The 22895-nt window shown below is 45.2% G+C and overlaps 1 protein-coding gene and 1 long non-coding RNA gene across 2 annotated transcripts in view; one reads left to right on the forward strand and one right to left on the reverse strand.

The window, feature by feature from the left end:
* XRN2 (5'-3' exoribonuclease 2) overlaps positions 1-3570 on the reverse strand; it is an 80689-nt gene extending 77119 nt beyond the window's left edge. Inside the window, exon 1 of the mRNA XM_060031292.2 lies at positions 3457-3570. Within this exon, the coding sequence (XP_059887275.1) occupies positions 3457-3531 (75 nt within the window). The 5' untranslated portion in view covers positions 3532-3570. The remainder of the gene's footprint in view (positions 1-3456) is intronic.
* On the forward strand, positions 3565-22895 carry LOC132437824 (uncharacterized). Its single transcript, XR_009522108.1, has 4 exons — positions 3565-3652; positions 13379-13481; positions 15836-16205; positions 20686-22895. It is a non-coding gene; the product is annotated as an uncharacterized lncRNA (long non-coding RNA).

Genomic DNA, 22895 nt, shown 5'->3' on the forward strand with positions numbered 1-22895 from the left:
AATATGTAAGAAACTCTACAATTCAGTAAGACAAACAACTTAACTTAAAAATGGGCAAAAGATATGAATAGACACCTCACTCAAGAAGACATATGGAAAGCAAATAAGCACCCAAAGATGCTCAACATCATTTCTCATCAGGGAAATGCAAATTAAAACCACACTGAGATAACACTACACTAGAATGGCTAAAACTAGGAAAACTAACCATACTAAGTGTTGACAAGGAAGCAAAACAACCAGACCTCTCATACACCGCTGGTGGCAATGAAATGGTACAACCTCTTTGGAAAACAGTCTGGCAAGTTTTTCTTTTTAAATAATCAAACACCTACCATACAATGCAACCAATTTACTCCTAGGTATTTTCTCTAAAGAAATGAAAGCATACATTCACACAAAGATTTGTATACCAATGTTCATAGACTTTTTTTAATAGTCGAATACTGGAAACAATCCAAACGTTCACCAATCAGGTGAATGAATAAACGTGATATATGCACAACACTGAATACTATTCAAAAATAATAAGAAATAAACTACTGATGTAAGTACCAACATGGATGACGTTCAAAATAATTGTTCTGAATGAAAGTAACCAAGTCAGGTTAAAAAAAAAAAGAGTACATATTGTATAATTCTATTTATATAAAATTGTAGGATATGAAAACTTATCTATAGAGTCAGAAATAAATCAGTGGTTGACTAAAGATGGGCAGTGGGGAGGGGTTATGGGGAGGAACAACAAAGGGGCAGAAGGAATGTTTCAGAGATGATGTTCATTATCTTGATTGTGGTGATGGGTTCATGAACATACACATATGTCAAAATGTATTAAACTGTACACTTTAAATGCGTGCAGTTTGTTCTAGGTCAATTATACCTCAGTGGAGGAGGGAGGAGAGAACAGAGAAAAGAAAAATAAATCAATCTAGGAGGACCAGTATTCAGAGCTCAGAGAAGGCAGAGTAAAAGGCAAACAAGAAAAAAATCAAAGAGCATTCCCTAGAACTAAAGAACACAAGCCTCCAGACTCAGAGTCAGCCAAGCACTGATCAAAATGAATTGAAATTTTAAAAAAAATCTGTACCAAAGTACATAATTACAAAAGCTTATACCACCAAGGATAAAGATCTTTTAAAAATTCAGAAAGAAAAACGGATCAACTACAAAAGAATGAAAGCAAAAGAACACAGAAACCAAGAGCATGGGCTTCCTGGTTTTGACACTGGCTCTGACATGTTATTAGCCACAAGACCTTGAGTACCTTACTTAACCCCTGTGTGCTTCATTTCCTCATCTGTAATAAGAAGGAGAAGGGGGGGGAGGAGAAGGAGAAATAGTTATGTAGCTGTTATGAGGATTTTATAAATTCATCTGTGAAGTGCCTAGTACATGTTAAACACTAAATAAGTGTTAGCTAAATAAATAAATCACATTAACATTCAACTTCTCATCAACAATTCTGGATGACAGAAGTCAAAAGAACAATGCCTTCAAAGTTTTGAGGGAAAGTAATTTTCAAACTCTGCTTAGCTAATGATTATTCACGTATACAAGGGTAGAATGGACTTAGAAAACTCACATACCACACACCACTTCTTAAGAACTCAAGTAAGAACAAAAACCAAGGAAGGGTTTAAGCCAAGAGAGAGAATGGTTAAAAAACAGTACCTCCAACTGAAGAAATTTTTAAAAATCTCAGGAAGCGGCTTTCTAGCAAGTCTAAATAACCAGGTGTGACAGCAACAGAAATAAAGACTTCAAGCAGTCTCCAACTAGAAAGAGGACTCGACAGAATAACTGATGAAGGAGAGTCTAGATGGGGAACGATGTATAATGGAAAACAGGCAACACACAGAAAAAGACAAAAGTAGCACAAGAGAAGAAACAGTCACAGTACATAATCTGAATCTACACAGTGGCAATCATCACCAATACTATTTGATTTTTCATGTTTTGAAACAAACCTGTATAGCCAAAGCCCTGACAATTTAATTCTGGATGCCAACGAAGCAAGAGCACAGCTGAGAAGCTTGGGATGAAGAGTAAGGAAACAGCAGTAGAAAAGCTAATACCTAACCTCAGAATGTGAAGAATCACGGGATACTTTGTAAAGGAGATGGAATAAAACAATAAAGGAATATTACTTAAATTTATCAAGTTTACCAATAGAAGAAATAAAAATAATGATTAGGAGGATGGGGGGGCATGTGGGGAAGGGCACTGTATAAGTGACTACATCCTCTTCTATCATAGCTAGAATTCAACAGATACACTCAAAATCAATAAATCAGATGTCAGCAAGACATTTAGAGATAGAACCAAACATAGTTTAAAGCAGTTATCACTGGAGAGTAGAAATGGGATAAGATGTAAGTAAACTTTAAATAAAGTTTGATAAAAGTTTTAAAAGCAAAGGACATGAGCATTCAGTTTAACAGTTTCTCTTTGAGAAAAGCACACAGAGTACTGGAAATTCATCAGAACAAGAGTTTCGGTTCCTCCTAGGATAGAAACTAAGCAAAATCAAGATCTCACATCGAATGAACCCTGGAGATCCATCTACCTGTCCAAAAAACAAACAAACGAACAAACAAATCTCACTAGCCTAAGCAAAAAGTTCCCAGTGTCGACTGGGCACTTCCTTCAAAAACGAAGGGGTGGGGAGCATAATGTGCCCCTGAACTTCCCAATCCGGAAATTCTCATTAAGAGTACAAAATCGAACTGGGACGGAAACAAGGAAACGACAAATACAAAACTCAAGAACGGCCAACAGTCTACGTAACACTAACAAACCAACAGCAAAAAGTGTATTGTCCAAGTGCATCCAGGAATTCTGAAAATGTCAAAGGCATGCCCAGCAGTCGGGCACCTAGACAAGGGGGCACTTAAGGGACTTCTGTCCTATCCTAGACATTTCCGAGGTGCTGCTCTCTCCGTAGGACCTGACAACAGCAACAAATGGCCTCTCCCCTAGCAGAAAACCTTTCAGGCTAGGACAGGAAACGACAAAAAGCTGCCTCCCCTCCCCCCCAGCATTACTTCACAAAGTGGTTAGAGGCTGGCAGGAGCACCCGCGCATCCCTAACCAGCTAACTCAGCTGACCAGCCGCGCGCTGCCCGACGGCCGGGGAGCCGCTTTCGAAACCCAAACCGGGCGAGCAAGGAAGAAACAAAGCCGTGGGCGGGGCCTTCCGCCGGGGAATCTGCGGACCGGGGAGGAGCATCCCTCCGCGAGCTCCGCCGCTCGACCCTCGCCCCGCCCATGCCACCCCCGGAGCCCGAGTCCGAGCGCCCGCGCCCGGCGCCCGGCGGGCCGCGGCTGCCGGGGGCGAACGCAGCGCGGGCCCCCGCACGACGCCGCCGGGGCGAGCGGCGGGCCCCAAGGACCGCGGCCTGGACGCGCCGGAGCTCCTGGCGCTGGCGTGGCGGCCTCCGGGCGCCTCCTCACCTTCTCTTCCACGCAGTTGACAATGATGGACGGGTACTTGCGGCTGAGCCAGCGAAAGAAAGCCGGGACTCCCATAGCGGCGGCGCAGCTGTAGGCGGCTGCCCGGCCCGCGGACGGACGTAACCAGAGAGACAGGCAGCAGCGGGCCACAGGCACTGGCACTTCCTCCCACGTGCACCCGGCGACAGGAAGTGAGGTGATGGCGCTGCCGCCTGGGAAGCCGGGAAGGAAGCTCCGGCCCGGCTGGGCAGAGCGGGCCTGGTCGGGGGCGGGGCTGGCCAGTGGAGCGGGTGGCGAGGGCAGCAGCCGGCGCGGCTCGGCGCGCGTTCTCGGCGGTACGTGTCCCGGAGCCTCTTCTGCGGCGGGCGCCCCTCGGGCGGGATCCCTGCGCCTCGCAGGCCGCCAGGGAGCCTTGGCCGGTCTGGTCTCCTCCTCTTTCCCACCTATCTTGATTCACGTAGAATCTAAGCATCTACACGCACTCGTTATTTCTGCTTCCTGCTTTCTCCCGGTTTTATGCCACAGTACGTATCTGGACTAGCAACCGTATTTTTAAAAAGTATTTTGCACTAATGATGGCTGGTTTGCATAAGTAACTCACTTTAAATAGTTGTAAAATGGAATGTACCGTTCAGCATCTAATTCAAGCATCCAGCTACATTTATGCGTATAAAATAATTACTGGTATCACTCTCCAGCATTTAATTGAGCGTTTACAATGTGCTAAAGCATTGGCTAAGGGATTCTCAAATTTGATCGTCACTTGGGCGTTCTGAGGGTGCTTTTATCATCTTCACGTAACAGATGAGAAGGCCAGGTTGTAGAGGGGTTAAGTCATTTGCTTATTCACACAGCTTGTGTTTCAGTCCAGGTAAAGATCATTTAATCCTCTGTCCTTGCACTAACAGAATACTTTTGTCCTTTGTTTTCTGATGGCTTCAAATACATTTTTTTTCAACATATAAAAAGGAAGGTGTGGAAGGGGAGTTATTTATGTCCGTTTGCTCAAGCCTGGAAGTCTGTCTCCCTGGAATCCCCTCTTGGCTTGATAAATCACACTCAATCCTAAAGGCTCACCTCAGGAGGCCTCTGTGAAAGCATTTCCCCCTACGACCTGGCATGCAGTATCCATGCCCCCTCCTCTGTGGTCTTTGTTTAAACTGCTGGTGTGGAAATTAGAGAAATGATGAACCCATATTTTACCTAAGGACAGCCAAAACTATTACCGGGAATTCTATCTGTGGTGAAGTCCTTCATTTCTCCTAGAAACAGCCCCTCCTCAATACCCGGCTTCCCTGCAGAAGTATCTTATAGGAACACACGCCGCAAGCATTTTGGTACGGGGATGGGTAGCTGGGCAAGCTTGGCCATTGAGAGCCCTTGCCCAGCATTTTTGAACTTCAAGCCATAAGGATGGTGAGGCAATCCCTCCCAGATGGTTGAAAGCCAAAAGATAAGAATGGGACTTACTGCCAGTCTGCAATGAGAGGAGCAGATTTAGTCCCTGGTTTCAGTGGGTTTTGAGTACAGCTAAATCCCTCTTCCTACAGTTTGGTTGGTAAACCTGTCCTTTAATTCCATGAACCAACAAATGATCCTTTTGCCCTAAGATGTTTTGGGCTAAGTTCCTATCCTTCGCAAAGGAAAGAGTCTTCTGCCAATTCATATCCTATGTATTCCCTCTTCCCCCTCTTCTCCAGAAATCTCTCCCAGCACATGAGCCCAGACTGGCTCCTGCCTGCCCTCACCTTCCATAGCACTCCTTGACTTATAACACATGGTGTTGTGTCTTACATTGTTTCCTATCTCGTCTGTGAACATCCTCTTTCCTCTAACATATCAGGATAAGCTAGGCTTTGCTGTGGTAATAAGTAATGCCTGAAATCTCATCAGCTGACCATATGTGCAGTTGAGCTACCCTACAGGGCTGTCCTCCACGGGGTGACTCAGGGATCCAGCTGCTTTCATCCTGTGGTTCTGCCAGCTCAACACATGACCACCACAGTCACTACCAAAGGAAGACAGGGCAGGAGGGCTGCCCTGGATGTTCTGAAGGGCCAGGCTTGATGGGGGCTTACATAATTTTTACTTGCATCCGTTTGACCAAATCCCAGTCACATGGTCCCAACCCAACTGAAGACAAGATTGGGAAATACAGTCTTTTGGAGTGCTCAAGAATAGGAACAGGAAACAGGATTGGTGAACACGCCTTATCTCTGCCACACTTTTTAATTAAGCTGCAAATCAAATTATTAAATATGTATTTAAGGTCCACAGTCCCTGCTGCCTGCCTGTGTTGGGCACGATTAACAAAATAAATCATTGCTTTCAAAGAGCCTACCATCAGTAGCAAGGACAAGATACAACCACAGCATAATAAAGTCGCATTTTGACCTACGGTAAACAAGTCTCATACCACAGCGTATGATTAAAAATCCCAGATGAATTGCACAGACAATAACTGCTACAGACATTTTAAAAAGATAGAGATCTAGTCATCTAATGGGGAAATCAGAGATGATAAGTAGGAAGTTGAATGACAATGAGTCTTGAAATCTCAGTGAGATTCAATAGGAAAAAAAGGAGGTGTGTGTGGAAGGAGACACTGTGAGTTTCCTGGAAGCAGGGACATGTCTTTATTAATCTTGTTGTGGGCATCCAGTAGATTGTCAATATTTTTATTGAATTGAATTCTTAGAGCAGTAGTTCTCAAAATGTGATCCAGGGACCCCTAAGATCCCAGAGACCTGTTCAGGGGGTCCATGAGGTTAAAACTATTTTCATAGTAATATTAAGATGTGATTTTGGGGACTTCCCTGGTGGTCCAGTGGTTAGGACTCCGTGCTTCCACTGCAGGGGCCATGGGTTCGATCCCTGGTCCGGGAACTAAGATCCTGCATGCCGAGCAGCAAGGCCAAAAAAAAATGTGATTTTCCCTCTTCACTCTCATTCTCTGAGTGTATTGTTCAGAGGCTATGTGATGTGATAGCGCAACAGATTGAATATCAGAAGCAGCTGTGGCAACCCAGTTGTCTTCTATTAAGCCAGACACTGAAGAATTTCAAAAAATATAAAACAATGCCAATCTTCTCACTAATTTTGGGAAAAATAGTTGTTTTATTAAAATATGTTACTTATGTTAGCATGTTATGGGTTTTTTGTTAAAGTGAATTAATAATTTTCTTTCTTTTTTGGCTGCGTCGGGTCTTAGTTGCGGCATATGGGATCTTTCGTTGCAGCGCACAGGCTTCTTTCTAGTTGTGGCATGTGGGTTTTCTCTCTCTAGTTGTGGCACGTGGACTCTGTAGTTTGTGGCACGTGGGCTCTCTCCTTGAGGCTGCAAGCTCAGTAGCTGCGGCACCTGGGCTTAGTTGCCCCGCAGCATATGGGATCTTAGTTCCCTGACCAGGGATCGAACCAGCGTCCTCTGCGTTGGAAGGCGGACTCTACCACTGACCACCAGGGAAGTCCCAATTAATAATTATTTATTTTAGTATTCTAAGCATTTTTAAATTTTCTCAGGTTTGATTTCTAACATGGTAAATATTGACAGATATTATTACCTGAACAAAAGCTCTTTGGGGTGCTCAATAAGTTTGAAGAGTATAAAGGAGTCCCAAGGCCAGAAACTTTGAGAACCTCTGTCTTAGGACACAGAAACAGAAATGGAATTGCCAAGTTTCTGCTCTTAGAACCCATCCAAAGCTACTTTTTCAAATTTCTAGGATTTTGATATATTCAGATCTTGTCTTAAATGCTCTTTGTAGCACAAAACAATGTGCAATCATTATCACCAGGTGTAATTCACAGGTACAAATGAACATGATGTTGGTGAAAACATGTTTGTTCCTGTGCAGTCCTGTCCTCACTGAACTTAAGAATGCAGCTCAGAAAAAAAAAAAAAATGCAGCTCAGAAATGTAGGTACAGAAAGGTAATGCAGAACTGGAAATAACTGAAAGATGCATTTGTTAAGGCCTCGGTCTGTACACACTGCTAAATGTATTCAGAAAGCTTATTTCCCTGTAAACTTTCTCAGTCTGTCCTCACACCTTAAGTTGACCAAAGACATAAAACAATGAGCATCGTACCCCCAAAGCATGTGAGAAAGGGGATCTGTAGTCACGTGACTTTAGGAGCTCTGGGTTGAACTGAGTTAAGCAGACTACATTTCTGTGGCCACGTTAGAGCCTTTTGGCATGCCCCATCTCGCAATTTCTCTAACCACAAAAATCCTTTTTTTTTTTTTTTTTTTGCAAGGCCTTGTATCCCTCAGATACTTTTGGAGTGTATACAGTGTATACAGGCTGCGACTGATGTTTTTGCAAACTTTGGCTGTATGTAGTTCGGTTTCAAAGAACAGGATTTGACCAAAGCCACAAGTCCAAATCCATACTTGTTATTACATGGATTTCAATGACAGATCCCATGCTCTGAAATGTAACCCCGAACAGTCAAAGCCCACCAGAATGTGATTCGCTTGTAAAGCGGGTATAAGACGTCCTAGGTCAGCACTATGAAAGGGTCCTGCTCCATTTCATTCCATAACATGACATTTGAGAAGATTCTGGCAGATTTCTGTTTAAGGCCACAGGTTGTATTGTCTCCTGAAGCAAAAGACAGGAAGTTGACAGAAGGCATATGTTTCAAGGAGTTGAACAGTAATAATTCCCTTTGGGGGTATAAATGGAGAAACTGGATGGAAAAGGCCTCCTTTAAAGGATAATAAAGTGTGAAGCACTAAGAAGTGTAGAAGGTATGACCTCAACCCTACAAGCTGATAAGCAGGCCCAGACTTTTATTTATAGTGACATGAGTGACATTTATCTGCCTTTCACTAGAACATCTAATCCGCTTGTCAAGGTGTGTCTTAAGCGGACACCTGATTTCTGGTCAGAGTTGGCAGGCTTCGAATACAAATGTGACTGCCCTGGCTGAAATTCATGACTGAAAAAAAATCATGGAGATATGAAATCATCGGGGAAATATATCAACTAGATTTCAGTTTGCCACAGAGAGGACATCACCTGAAGAGGGTATTGGCTTTGTGGTAGAAATTATGGTCTGTCAGTTAAAGTAGAAATGGGTCCAAAAGGGAGGGGATATCTGTATGTGCATGGCTGATTCATTTTGTTGTGCAGTGGAGGCTAACACAACGTTGTAAAGCAACCATACTCCAATAAAAATTAATAAAAATAAATTAATAAAGTAGAAATGGAGATGAATTACTGGGGGGTTCACAAACCTCATTATCTCCCTACATAGTCCTTAAGTTCAGTTATGATAGAGTTGTAGCTGTCTCTTCCTTATGCCAAATTGTTAACAGAGTCCAGTTTTAGGAACTGAAAATCAACATGAATCAAGAACATCCACAGAAACTGCCCGACTTCTCTGTAGGAACTAAGGGGATCCAGGCTGTGGTTCTCTCTTCAGGGACTCGCAGTAGCAGACGATATAAGGTGTAATCACATTGAAAATTAAGTAGCAATAAGCAATTTCAATAGCAGTACAAGAAAAGGAAAACAAAGGCCATGGTTACTTCCAAACAAGTTAAACAGAACTTACTCTAAGAGTTCAGAGGAGAGAAAGAAGAAAAGGCTGTTATGGGCAGGGAGTCAAGCAAGACTTCATGGAGAAAGTGGAACTGGGAACAGGTCTTGAAGGAAGAGCCAGATAGGTAAGATTTTTCACTAGAATGACGTGCGTTAATTAACTCCAGGCCACAGGGATCCCATCCCCCCCCCGCACGCACACACGAACGCACACACACGCACTCTCCTCTCCATTCTGTCCACATGCTTCCGGGGCCATGGCACCCACGCTGCTGTCCATGGTGCTGCAGTGCGGGGCCTCTATGTCACAGGCTGCAACTCACCTTCAGTCAAGAGGACAAGCACCTTAGGAAGGTCTGTCTTGTTTCCTCTGCCTTGTATGGCATTTTGCCCAAATACAGTTCTTTTTTTTAAACCAGCTTCGTGTAGATATAATTTACATACATTAAAATACTTCCATTTAAGTTCAATGAATTTTGACAAATGGACGTACTTGGGAAACCAACACTACAACAAGGATATAGAACAATTCCATCACCCCCAAAAGTTCCCTGTGCTCCTGTGCGTGTGGTGGCAACTCCCTCCTCACCCCTGGCCTCAGGCAACTCTTAATCTGCACTTTGCCCCTACAGATTAGATTAGTTTTTTCGAGAGTTTCCTATAAATGAAATCTACTGTTTATAGTCTTTTGTCTGACTTCTTTTCCTCAGTATAATGTTTTTGAAATTCATCCATGTTGTGTGAATCAGTCCTTTGTTTATCACTATGTAGACGTACCACAATTTGTTGGTCCATCCCCTGTTGATGGATATTTGGGTTGTCTCCAGTGTTTTGGGATAAAGCTTCTGTGAACATCCATGTACAAGTTTTTGTGTGTGTGTTTGCAAATACACCTTCATTTCTTTGGAGTAAGCAAATACCGGGAATAAGGGCTGCTGGTAGGTATATGTTTAATGTTGTAAGACACTGCCGAACTGTTTTACAAATAGTTGTACCATCTTACCTAAACATACATTTGATGATTATAAGAATGGCCTCCATGAGCATTCTTGTCATTGTCAAAAACCTTGGGAGGATCTCTGATTGCTATAGAATGGAATTGATACTCCTTAGACTAGCATCTTTGGCCCTCTGCCATCTGCCCTTATTTTGCTTCTCCACCACCCTAGTATATGCTTACTTCACTCACTCACACACCATTGAACTACTTGTTCATCCACAACTGAGCAAAACATAAGTGACAGTACTTCCAGCACATGGATTTGCACTAGTCCAGCTCCCCTTTTTGCCTCGTTGTCTATGTGACCACATACCTACCATCCAAATGGTCAGGGTAAGGCACCAACTTACATGTGTGACATCACATTCTTAAGGCAAATTTCACAGACATCATTAATCTCGAAATTTTGTCTGTCTCTAAACATTCTGAACATGTTTCTAGGATTTCAGAAATCCTCTTTTTGAAGGGAAGGGAGTACAGAGAGCATTCTCTTGACAGATTCAGTCTGCAAACATTTAGTGAGCATCTACTAGGAGCAAAGCATAGTGGGAGCTACCATTTGTAGAGTCTCTATAGGATGGATGTGAGTCACTGCAGCAGTCTAAAAGGGGGAAGTAGCAGACGGCTCTAAGGGAGCCTGAAGTAACCACATGGGCTGATGCAATTTTACCTGAAGCACAAATGGGAAAACTGGAATGTACAGTTCATGACAATTACGAAGAGGAAGAAAAAACGAGCAGCTCACCCTGTCTCATTACTCATTCATTGTTTAAGCAAATAAACCTCAAGTGTCCATTTGGTGCTGCTGAATTGCAATGATGTCTGTCGCTATTAGAAACATCCTCATGGGGACTTCCCTGGTGGCGCAGTGGTTAAGAATCCGCCTGCCAATGCAGCAGACATAGGTTCGATCCCTGGTCTGGGAAGATCCCACATGCCGCGGAGCAACTAAGCCCGGGCGCCACAACTGCTGAGCCTGTGCTCTAGAGCCTGCATCCACAACTGCTGAAGCCCACGCACCTAGAGCCCGTGCTCCACAACAAGAGAAGCCACCACAATGAGCAGCCCGCGCACCACAACGAAGAGTAGCCCCCACTCGCTGCAACTAGAGAAAGCCTGCGTGCAGCAACAAAGACCCAACACAGCCAAAAATTAATTAATTAATTAATTTTTTTAAAAAAGAAGCATCATCATGAAAAGGATTTGTAATGTCTTCTGGGCTCAGATGCAGTCTCTTCCAGGTAAAGCCAGGTAAACAGGATGGAGGGGAGAAGAATCGTGCATTTACAAAATCTCCAGCGGCCCGCTGTGCTTGTTAAGACAATGTCAATTTGAAGGAGAAAATACATTGGTATAGCAAGTGTGCACGTGCCATTTTTTCTTCTATTTTTTTAAACCTGATTCCCACTGTCCTGCAAATCCTCATGTTCTTTTCTGAAATGAATCTTCCACCTGGACTAGTGTGTTTCTTTGTCCTAACACGTTACTCAAATAGAGTCACTCAAGAAACTTGAAAAAGAACTAAGACATAGAATTGGGTGCTGTGTGGTGCAGAGATGAGGCGTGATTTGACTTCTGGCTGCACGATGTGGGAGTTAGTCCAGCACCATGGGAGAGCGCCTTAAATTAGTGCTCTCAGAAAGATGACAGAGGTAAGAATCCAAAAGCTTTTCTGTGCGTGAATGGCAGTCACGTGTTTCTATCTTTCTATCATGGGATCACTTGCTTAAGGAGAACTGGCTTAGAAACTTCTATCTTTTACAGAGAGCACTTTAGCCAATGGCCGGGAAAAACAGAGGCTTTTATGATACGAAAGACCAGTAGTATTTTTCATGCAGCTGATCCCACGACCCAAGGTGAATGAAATAAAACTCCAAAGAATGGGGCTTCCCTGGTGGCGCAGTGGTTGAGAGTCCGCCTGCCGATGCAGGGGACGTGGGTTCGTGCCCCGGTCTGGGAGGATCCCACATGCCGCGGAGCGGTTGGGCCCGTGAGCCATGGCCGCTGAGCCTGCGCATCCGGAGCCTGTTGCTCCGCAACGGGAGAGGCCACAGCAGTGAGAGGCCCGCACACCGCAAAAAAAAAAAAAAAAAAAAAAAACTCCAAAGAATGCATTTCCCTCGTCCCTCGGTCTAGTACCCAGAGATCCCGCAGCATGTGAGCCTGACTTTTACCGTCCAATTCATAATCTCCTTCTAAAACCTCATTCATTTTTGCCCAGCCAGCCAGCACTGTCAGGCTAGGGATGCTACGATCCTAAAAGATGCTGCATTGGAGAGAGGGATAGACACCTGGAGCTTTAACTTTACCTAGTGACCCAAGTCACAGACCTGGCTCTAGACCTACTGTTATGTGGCCTTGAACGATCCTCTGGCCTTCTTGGGACCTCACTGCCCTCACCTGTAAAGCGAGTTGCTAAACCAGTCACCTCTGAGGATTCTTCCGGCTCTATCCATCAGCATTAGACGCCACTTTCCTTGTCTGAATGCCTGTGTCATCTGTGGTCAGTATTTAATACGTTGACATACACAGCTTGTTGCCACTTGTTTTCAGCTGTGTGGGGCTTCCCTCCCTGGAGTCATTTGAATGCTTTCAGTAAATTTGACAAATCTTGACTGTGCATCTGTGTGCCAGCCTCTGTCGCAGGTGCTAGGTGTTCATCAAAAATTGCCTGTCCTCCTAGATTCTGCCGTCTTGCTTAGCATGGGGAGTGGGGTGGGAGAGAGACGGCAAATAGTGAAGAAACAACGTATAATACTGTGTTGGGTTGTGATAAGTGCTCTGGAGTAAAATACAACAGGGCGCAGGGGTGGGGAGTGACAGTGGGGTGGGGCCTCTATTTTAGGGTCAAGGAAAGCCAACTTTCCATTTTTTAAATTGGAGTATAATTGACATATACGCTTCTGACACCAATTTCAAAGTGTAATTGCAGTTCTCCATCAAGCAGTGCTCTGACACCAGCTGGGTGTCCCACAGTTCAACTCAATTCTGACACTGTCTACCTGGAGATGGTGTCAGATCCCACAGGCTGAGGGCTCAGTCCCCCAAGACTGCCCCTCCCCCCACTTCAGATGCCCCTCGCAAGTCTGATCGTCACCTGTGCTTCTGACCCACTGGCTGGAGGTCAGGGGTTCCCATGACCTCCTCAGGTTAGACTAATTTGCTAGGGTGGCTCATAGAACACAGAGAAGCATTTTACTTACTAGCTTACTGGTTTGTCGTAAAAGAACACAACTCAGGAAACGGCCAGATGGAAGAGATGCACAGGGTGGGGAAAGGGCGTGGAGCTCTGGGTGCTCCCACCCTCCCCGATTTCAACATATTCATCAACTCAGATGTTCTCTGAACTTGTACTTTTGGGTCTTCTGCAGGCTTCATCTAGCGGGCATGACGGATCACTGACTGCATTTCCAGACCTTATCTCCTCCCCTGAAATCAGAGGGTGGGACTGAAAGTTCCAATCCTCTAATCAAGGTTGGTTCTCCATCCTCATTAACATCACAAAAGACACCTCTATCAGCTCTGGGAAATTCCCCGGGTTTCAGGAGCTCTGTGCCAGGAACTGGGATGAAGATCAAATATATGTTTCTTACAGTAAGTCATAATACCACAACCTACCATAAGATGAAGGGTTCTCAAATGTTCAGCCAGTGAGTTTCGGCAATTGTGCAGTTGTGTGGTAAAGTTAAAACGTGTCTGAACATTCCAGAGCACTCTTCTCATCACTTCCTTCCTTTGAATTTGGACTGGCCTTAGTGACTTGATTCCAAGGCATGGAATGTGGCAGAAGGGACAGGATGTGACTTCTGAGGCAATACAGCTTCAACCTGGAGCCCTGTCTCCCCCCACCTCTCTCTCAACCCATCCACCAGGCTGTGAGGAAGCCAAGCAGCCACGTGGACAGGCCAGGCCTACGTAGCCGTTCTGGCCGACGGCCCCGGCTGAGGTCCCCGCCAGGGGATACTGGTTTTCTTCTTATCACACCTGACGGGTGAGGAGGTGGGGAATCTGAGCACAGAGCTCAGGGAACCCCAGGCAGACAGCCTCATGAGGGAAGGGTCGGCAGAGGCCAGGGGCAGAGAGCTGGTGGCTGGGGACAAAGGTACGGGGGCTTCTCCCCGACCTGTGGTCTGCCTCTCTCGGGCCAGGGAGCCTCCCCTCCCCCCACCCCCATGATGGGAATGTGGCCACCCCAGAGCCCCTGTCTGTAACTACCAGGGTGGGGAAAGATGGCCATGACCCCAAACTGCAGCTATTATAATACTTGACATTATTAAAAATCTCAGAATAAAGCTTTCTGCTGCCCTAAAAAAGGAGCTGGTTGTGTTCGGCAAATGGATGCAGAGTTAGGATGGAGGGGTCAGGAAAGCTCACGGACCAGCTTTGCAACTAAGCCATGCGAATGGGGACCCAGTGTGCTATTCTGTACTCACGGGGGGCCAACGTCATGTCGTCATCTCCCGCGTTCCGACAAGAGAGGCTTGGAGTGACATGAACTTTAGGCTTCTGAAGGAAATGATAGAGCAAGGCGCTGTGATGAATGCTTTTCTGGCCAGGGCAGTAGGGGCAGCATAAAGATTAAAACGCTCCGCGGGCTTCCCTAGTGGTGCAGTGGTTAAGAATCTGCCTGCCACTGCAGGGGACACGTGTTCGAGTCCTGGTCCGGGAAGATCCCACATGCCGCCTGCGTGCAGCAACGAAGACCCAACGCAGCCAAAAATAATAAAATAAATAAATCTAAAAAAAAAAAAAAAAAAACCGCTCCGCATTTGATGATGAGCTCGGGCCAGGATGGGCCTCCAAGGGGAAAGCTGAGCCTCTTTCTGCTCACTCTGAGCAGGGCTCGAGTGTCCGCTGGGCTGAGAGGCTCTTCAAAGATCTCAAGTTTGCCCAGTAGGGGTGATATTGACCTTCCGGTTTGTTTTTTTTTGGTTTTTTTTTTTGCGGTACGCGGGCCTCTCAGTGTTGTGGCCTCTCCCGTTGCGGAGCACAGGCTCCAGACGCGCAGGCTCAGCGGCCACGGCTCACGGGCCCAGCCGCTCCGCGGCATGCGGGATCCTCCCGGACCGGGGCACGAACCCGCGTGCCCTGCATCGGCAGGCAGACTCTCAACCACTGCGCCACCAGGGAAGCCCTGACCTTCCGTTTTTAATCAGTTGTTCTTCCCCTGAGGCCACGCAGAAGATGGGAAGCAATCTGTCCTTTCCCAGTTCTTGCAGAGCTGCTTCCATAGGAAGAAACAGGAAGACATCTGACTTCCCAGGTCCTGGTATAGCCTGTGGGGGTCCTGCAGCATTCTTTTTTCTGGAGGTTTCCTGGGGAAAGAGGGTCGCAGGCAGGAACTGGCTAAAACAGGGTCATGGTCCCTTTCCCTCTGGGCAGGAAGGGACTCCACCTTAAAGGACTGAGATCACAATAAACCTTTGAAAGTCCTTGTAAAACATTTTTTAAATGTTTAAACATTTATTAGAATAAACTATTGACTCCCCCACGTGGTGTGAGGGCAGTGTAAGTGCCCCAGGAAACTTCAGAATCCTTCCTCACAATATCAAGAAGAAACTTGTGAATTTATTTGGCTTTCGGCAAGATAATGTGCAAACCGAGAATTATCACTATGGATATACCTGTTCCTTCACACAAAAAATCTTGCTTAATGCCAGGACTAGGGTTGGTAGCTCCCCTATATCCTGGACTCCCCTCTGTCTCTGGAGATGTCCTACTGCCTCGTCCGCCAACAGAGGCAGGAAAGCCCTGGGTTTGCTTACTTTCACCCTCTTAACACCATTGCTGCAAAAAAATGTTATCTTCCTCTCTCTTCCCATGCCCAGGTCTCACTCTTTCTAAGCACCCCCTCCAGAATGATTCATCTCTACCCAAAAAAGATGCAGTGAAGACAGCATGATGGAGCCAGAGGTTCCCACAAGGGAAATGCACAGCTTGGAATTACTATCCAGAGAAGTCAATGAGCCACCAAGAAATAAAATAAGAACTGAGAGAAGACCCACGAAGAAGCCAATATACCAAGTGGTGAGCACCCTGGGTGTTTATGTGCGAGCAGAAATGAAAACGTTATATGTGGAAGCTCTTACTCACCTGGACTAGTTTAGAATAGTGGTCACCACAAATTAGCAACGGCTCTCATTGAAACCTACAACCTGTGAAGGAGGTGGACCAGGAGAGGAGCAAAGAGTGGCCCAGGTAATAACCACAGCAGGACTTCTAGTCACCATCTTCTTCTCCAGTGAAATGCCTTTTGAGAATTCTTCATGTCTATGAAAACCAGGAGCCTTGGTGGCTCCTGGAGTTAAAAAAACCATTATAGGAGAAATTTTGGGGGCAAAAATGGTGAAATTAGAATAGGGACTATATATTGGAGGGCATTACAGAATTAATGCTAGTTGTCTTAAATATGATAATAGTACTGTGATTAGGTAGGATATGGCCTTATTGTTCAGAGATGCAGGCTGGAGGATTAGATCATCAGGGAAGAAGAGGGGACCACAGGGGAAGGGAGAATGGAGGTAATGAGAAGCCCCAGCTGGGCTGCTCACGACCTCACTCAGCCAGACAGGAAACATGCGGTTTGGAGTATCTATCGCTGCACAAATCCACCAGCCCCAAACATAGAGGCTTAAAACAATTGCTTATTTGCTCCCAACGTGGACTTTGGGCAGGCAGCTCATCTTGGCTTCACGCAGACTCACCAGCTCTGGTGCTCACAAGGCTGGAGGCTGAACAGAACAACTTGCTGTTGGCTGGGTTCCTCAGTTCTCGTCCACGTGTCCTGCCCACAAGGCCAGCGTGGGCTCCCTCACAGCTCAGTGTGGGCTCAGAGCAGCCAGACTTCTGACACGGGCCCTGGCTTCCCTCAAAGTGCCAAAGTGGAAGCTGCCAGACCTTCCTAGGCTTGGGGCCTGGAACTGGCACCATGTGGATTCCGCCTCAGGTCACAGGGCCAGGCCAGATTCAAAAGACTTAACTACCAGGGGGAGAGGGTCACTGGGGGCCACTAGATGGACAGTTCACCACACACAGGGATGTGGGCCTGTGGCCAGCGGCAATTTCCTACAGGCCAGCCAGCAACCACAGGAACAGGGCACGTGAGAGATGGCTGTGTTTCAAACACCTTCGGCTCCTTGATTACACCAGGGCTGTTGAAGCGCAGAGATCAAACTGCTCCATGAAAAAAAGGGTAAACAAGGGTTTCCTCATGCAGCACCTCCCCAAGAATTTCAGAAGCTCATATGCGTGGGAGGTTTAACAAAGTGTTTCCTGAACCTATCTGACCATGGTGCACAGTTAAAAAAAAAAAAAGACTATCATTTGGTACATTAGGACTGTAATGACTCCAATTTAGTTGTTTTTTTTCTTTTAATTTAATAACACTTTAAAAAATTGTGGTAAAATACACATAACAGAAAATGTACCATCTTCACCATTTTTAGGGGTGTTAAGTACATTCATATTGCAGTGTAACCATCACCACTGTCCCATCTCCAGAACTCTTCATCTTGCAAATCTAAAACATTAAACACTAACTTCCCTTTTCCCTCTCCTCCCAACCTCCCGGGAGCCACCATTCTACTTTCCATCTCTATGAATTTGACTACTCCAGGGAACTCATATGAATGAAATCATACAGCATCTGTCTTTTTGTGACCAGCTTATTTATAGCTGCCCCTGCTCTCTTTTGATTGCTCTCTGCGTGGAGTATCTTTTTCCATCCTATCACTTTCAACCCGTTTGTGTCTTTAAATCTAAATTGAGTCTCTTGTACACAGCATATAGTTGGATCATGTTTCTTAAAATCCATCCTGCTGATCTCTGTCTTTTGATTGTAGAGTTAAATTTGTTTACATTTAAAATAATTACTGATAAGGAGAGACTTACTTGTATCATTTTAACTTTTTTTTTCTAGATGCCTTATAGCTTTTTTGGTGCCTCATTTCTTGCATTACTGGTTTCTTTTGTGTTGAGTTGATTTTTTGCAGTGAAATGTTTTAATTCCCTTCTCATTTCCTTTTGTGTATATTCTGTAGCTATTTTCTTTGTGGTTACCACAGGGATTACATTTAACATCCTAACATTATAGCACCAGTTGGAATTTATGCCAACTTAACTTCAATAACATAAAAAAAAAACAACTCTGCTCCTAAACAATTCTGTCCCCACCCCTTTCAGTTATTGATGTTACAAACATGTCTTTACACGTTGTGTGTCCAAAACATAAACTAGTAATAATTTTTTATGCATTAATTTCTTACATTGTATATAAGACAAAATTATAAACAAAAGTTATAATAATAGCTTTTAAGCTAATATTTTTAAAAATGTATTAGTCTCTTCAATCAAGTAGAATATAAAAAATTGAGTCATAAACCAAGGTTAAAATAATACTAGTGTTTACAATTGCCCACATCTTTATCTTTACTGAGATCTTGATTTCTTCATATGGCTTCAAGTTACTGTCTAATGTCCTTTCATTTCAATCTGCAGGATTCCTTTTAGCATTCCTTGCAGGAAAGGTCTAGCGGCAACCAACTTTCTCAGCTTTTGTTTATCTGGGAATGTCTTCATTTCTCCATCACTTTTGAGGGACAGTTTTGCTGGGTATAAGATCCTCGGTTGACAGTTTTTCTTTCAGTACTTTGAATATAACAGCCCCACTGCCTTCTGGGCAAAAGTTTCTGGTGAGAAATCTGCTGATAATCTTACTGAGGATCCCTTGTATGTGATGCATTACTCTTCTCTTGCTGCTTTTAAGATTCTCCTTTTGTCTTGGCTGTTCTATAGCTTGATTATAATGGGTCTTGGTGTGGGTCTCTTTGAGTTCATCCTATTGGAGTTTGCTGAGCTTCTTAAATGTTTATAATCATGTCATTCATCAAATTTGGGAAAATTTCGGCCACTATTTCTTCAAATAATCTCTCTGTCCCTTTCTCTCTCTCTCTCTCTCTCTCCTCTTTCTGGGATGCCCACAATGTTGGTCCAGTTTATGGTGTCCCACAGGTCCCTTAGGCTCTGTTCACTTTTCTTCAATTTTTTTTTCTGTTCTTCAGTCTCAATAATTTCAAATTGTCCTATTTTTGAGTTCACTGATTTTTTTTTCTTCTGGCTGCTCAAATATGCCTTTGAATCCCTCTAGTGCATTTTTAATTTCAGTTATTGCACTTTTCAGCTCCAGAATTTCTTTTTCTTTTTTTTTTTTTTTTTTTTTTTTGCGGTACACGGGGCTCTCACTGCTGTGTCCTCTCCCGTTGCGGAGCACAGGCTCCAGATGCGCAGGCTCAGCGGCCATGGCTCATGGGCCCAACCTCTCCGTGGCATGTGGGATCTTCCCGGACCGGGGCACGAACCCGTGTCCCCTGCATCGGCAGGCGGACTCTCAACCACTGCGCCACCAGGGAAGCCCCAGAATTTCTTTTTAGTTTCTTTTTTGATATTTCCATTTTGCTCATACATTGTTTTCTTGACTTTCTCCATGTCTTCCATTAGTTCTTTGAGCATCTTTAAGACAGTTGTCTTTGTCATCTAGCAATTCTGCCATCTGGTCTTTCTCAGTGATGGTTTCCGTCAGGTTCTTTCTTCCTTTGAACAGGCTGTTCTTTCCTGTACACCTTGTGAATTTTTGTTGAAAACTGGACATTTGAATCTAGTAATGTAGTAACTCTGGAAATCAGATTCTCCCCCTTCCTCAGGATTTGCTGCATTTTGGTTTTGTTTTGTTGCTTGTTGTAAGCTGTGTCTCTGGTGGGGATAAGCCTGAGGTATAAACATCGATCTTCTCAGGTCTTTTTTTAAACCTGCATATTTCCTTGGGCATGTACCTTTCTCTGGTCTTATGTGTTGACTTTATAAATTCCCCTGTATTTGTGGTTTCTTTTCAAAATCCTAGACTTTAAATGTCTGGCTCCCAAAAGGGAAAAGCAGAAAAATGAATGGAAGTGGAAAAAAGGGGTGCTGGCCCTTTAATTCCCTTGGACGTTGCTTCAGCTGGAGGGGGAGGGGCTTGCAACACCGAGGAGGGGTTCCACATGGGCCACCTACCTATGTTTCTGCACCTCCAAGATCAGAAGCAGCAATCAGAACACAGAGCCCCAGTTTTTGGAGGTCAAGGTCCCTATTGCCCACGCTGGCTCCCCAAAGCTGCCCATAAGCTGCTCCAGGAGCTCTTGCACAGCTGCCTGCCATGTGGCTAAGGGTCGGGGGTGGGTATCAGCCACTATGCTGGGAGCCGAAATTGGCTGGAATTAACTGCAGTTTACCATCCAAACCCTCCCCTGGAAGTTGCAAGCCTTTGGATAGGCTCCAGAATTCAAAGGCAGTTACAACAGCCACATCCTGCCAGTGCAGTTGTAATCTGGGCGAGGAGACAGAGTCCTGGGGCTTCCTACCCCACCACCTTCCCAGCAACCTCTCTCCTCCTGTTTGGACTCTTGTCCTCCAGGCGTGGAGGATGAGTTTCTCATTGGATCATAATCTTGGCTTTTCTGCTGCCTGTCCTCAGTGCCAACATGGCACCTGTCCCCTGATTCTTATGATGTACATTAATAGCCTTCCTTCTCCCACATCCTCCCAAGGGGATTTGCTGAGGTTCAAGGTCACCTTGGCTCAGAATGTGAGACATGAGAGCCTAACATGAGCTCTCTTGTTATAAGAACATTCTAATTTCTCACAGGTAAAAATGATCACCTGGTCATGAACCTCCCTTGGCACACGCATGCCTGGAACTACTGAGCTCCCAGCGTCCGCTTGCCAAACTCCTATTGGTTCTCTGAGACTCACCCCAAAGGTAATGTCCTGATTGAATCCATGCACAGACAGTCTATCCAATCCTTTAGGTGTGTTTCCACAGAACAGCAAATAATACCATTAGATATTTTCTGCGTGCCTTTGTTAAGTGAGTGATTGAATAAATCGTTACTTCTTATATTATTGCCAAAACATCTATGAGAAATGTTTGAGCTGGAGACCGGATGCAGGCACCTCTGAAAAGGGAGAAAGAACTAGTCCTTGGCAAACATTGGGACAAGGATGCAAGACTGACAGCATTCCCGTGGCTCTGGAGGGAGTGATGTGGTCTGCTTTCGGTTGATTTCATACCGTTGGCCTAAGTACACTCACAAGTGCTAGGAAGGCCTGGCAACGGGACCCTGCGAACGCCACTTAGTAAGCTACTACGGTGATTAAACTGCAGGATGCTGCAGAGTGCCTTCTTAGCTCTTTTCTCTAGCACGTCCCCTCAGCTGGGAAGCATCCGGCTTTTAATTTGGGAAAGCAGGAGATGGCAGGCGTCCTGTCCATCAGCGTCATCTGTCACCATCTTTGAGCTGCCAGCACGACAGCTGGGGAAGAGCGGGTTCAAGTTGACGGGCAGAACGTTTTACATCGAATGAGTTTGTGTGGAATAACAGTATAATAAATAAGGCTCTAGAGGAACCCGGTTATCACTTGCATTCCAAAAGTGAGATATGGCCTCACCAGGAGCTCACAGAGCCATCTGTCGTCAAATAGTCTTTGTGTCAAAGGCTGGACTGGCCTGAGGAAATGGAAACATCAGCAGAGGAGAGCAAATGACAACACTGTGTCTTTTCAAAAAGATTTACAGGGAGCCACCTCCAGGAGCCGGAGATTTCCAGACGATTTTGAAATAAATATATAAAACCACTACCCAAAGCGGTGAGACTTGAAATCCTGGCTGCTGAATGCTAATGAGTCTTCCCACTGGATAAGTTCCGTTTCTGTCACTCGGGGTACGTTCTTGAGTAATATAATCCTTATCTGCTTGGATTTGGGGCTGGGATTACTGTGATCTCCTTTAATGTGTTTTTGCCAGTTTGATATATCAAAATCCGATCGTCCCCGAAGCACTCTGCTGATGACACAACCGCTGGTGACAGGAACACTGAAAGTGGATGAAATCTTGAGAATTGGAGAAAAGCTGTAGGGATTTGTGGTTGTTTGGTTTCCTCGTTTTTTTGTTGAGGAAAAGGAGGAGGGAACTCACAAGCTGACACGATAGAGAATTGGGCGTAAACAACACCTCATGGGTCAATAGCACAACCACCAGCTGAGTGCCGCAGACCACGTGTTGACGGGAACGTCTGGGAGGGCAGAGAGGAGCTCTGGCCATTGGAAAAGGAAATGCATTAGAAGAGCAATTCATTGAGATGAAAAGTTCAAGGCTAGCCAAGTCCCAGGGGCAGCAAATGTGGGAGATTTGATGGGCCTTATCTGCATAAGGTCTTCAGCCTGGACTGGCCCTGGTAAGGTTTAGTCCTGGAGGATGTGCGAGGTTCCACTGTGATGGGAGACCCTGCAGTGGCTGCCCTTGGGAATTACAGGGTTGGGTCCCTAGGGTCAGAGTTCAGTGAGGCCGACTTTGGTGGTTCAAACTCACAGAATTCGCCTCTGATCGGGTTTCCCTGTTTGGAACAATCCTTCCCCAGTGTATCTCTGGACCAGGACCAGTGGACATTTACAGCACGGATGGCAGGGTGGTCCCCACCTCCATCTGCCCCCTTCGGGGCGCCTCACTGTGTGGCAGAGCCTGCAGAGCTGAAAACGCTACCCTCCAGCCTCGACTAGAGTTCGGCTGTGATTTAGGGAGGTCCTACCAATCGGACGGACCTGTGTGAGACTTGGAGACTGGTTTCGTTCTGGTGGCCAGGAACGGGAGTTATTGCATAATGGGGACAGAGTCCCAGCTGTACAAGACAAAAAGAGTTCCGGAGACGGACGGTGATGACGGCTGCACAGCAAGGTGAATGTCCTTAATGCCACTGAACTGTACACTTAAAAATGGGTAAGGTGGTAAATTTCATGTTATGTGTATTTTACCACGATTAAAAGTTGTTTTTTAAAAAAATTTTTTTGGGCCTTGAGGCT

Source organism: Delphinus delphis, chromosome 15 (genome assembly GCF_949987515.2).
Source record: "Delphinus delphis chromosome 15, mDelDel1.2, whole genome shotgun sequence".
NCBI classification, from domain to species: domain Eukaryota; kingdom Metazoa; phylum Chordata; class Mammalia; order Artiodactyla; family Delphinidae; genus Delphinus; species Delphinus delphis.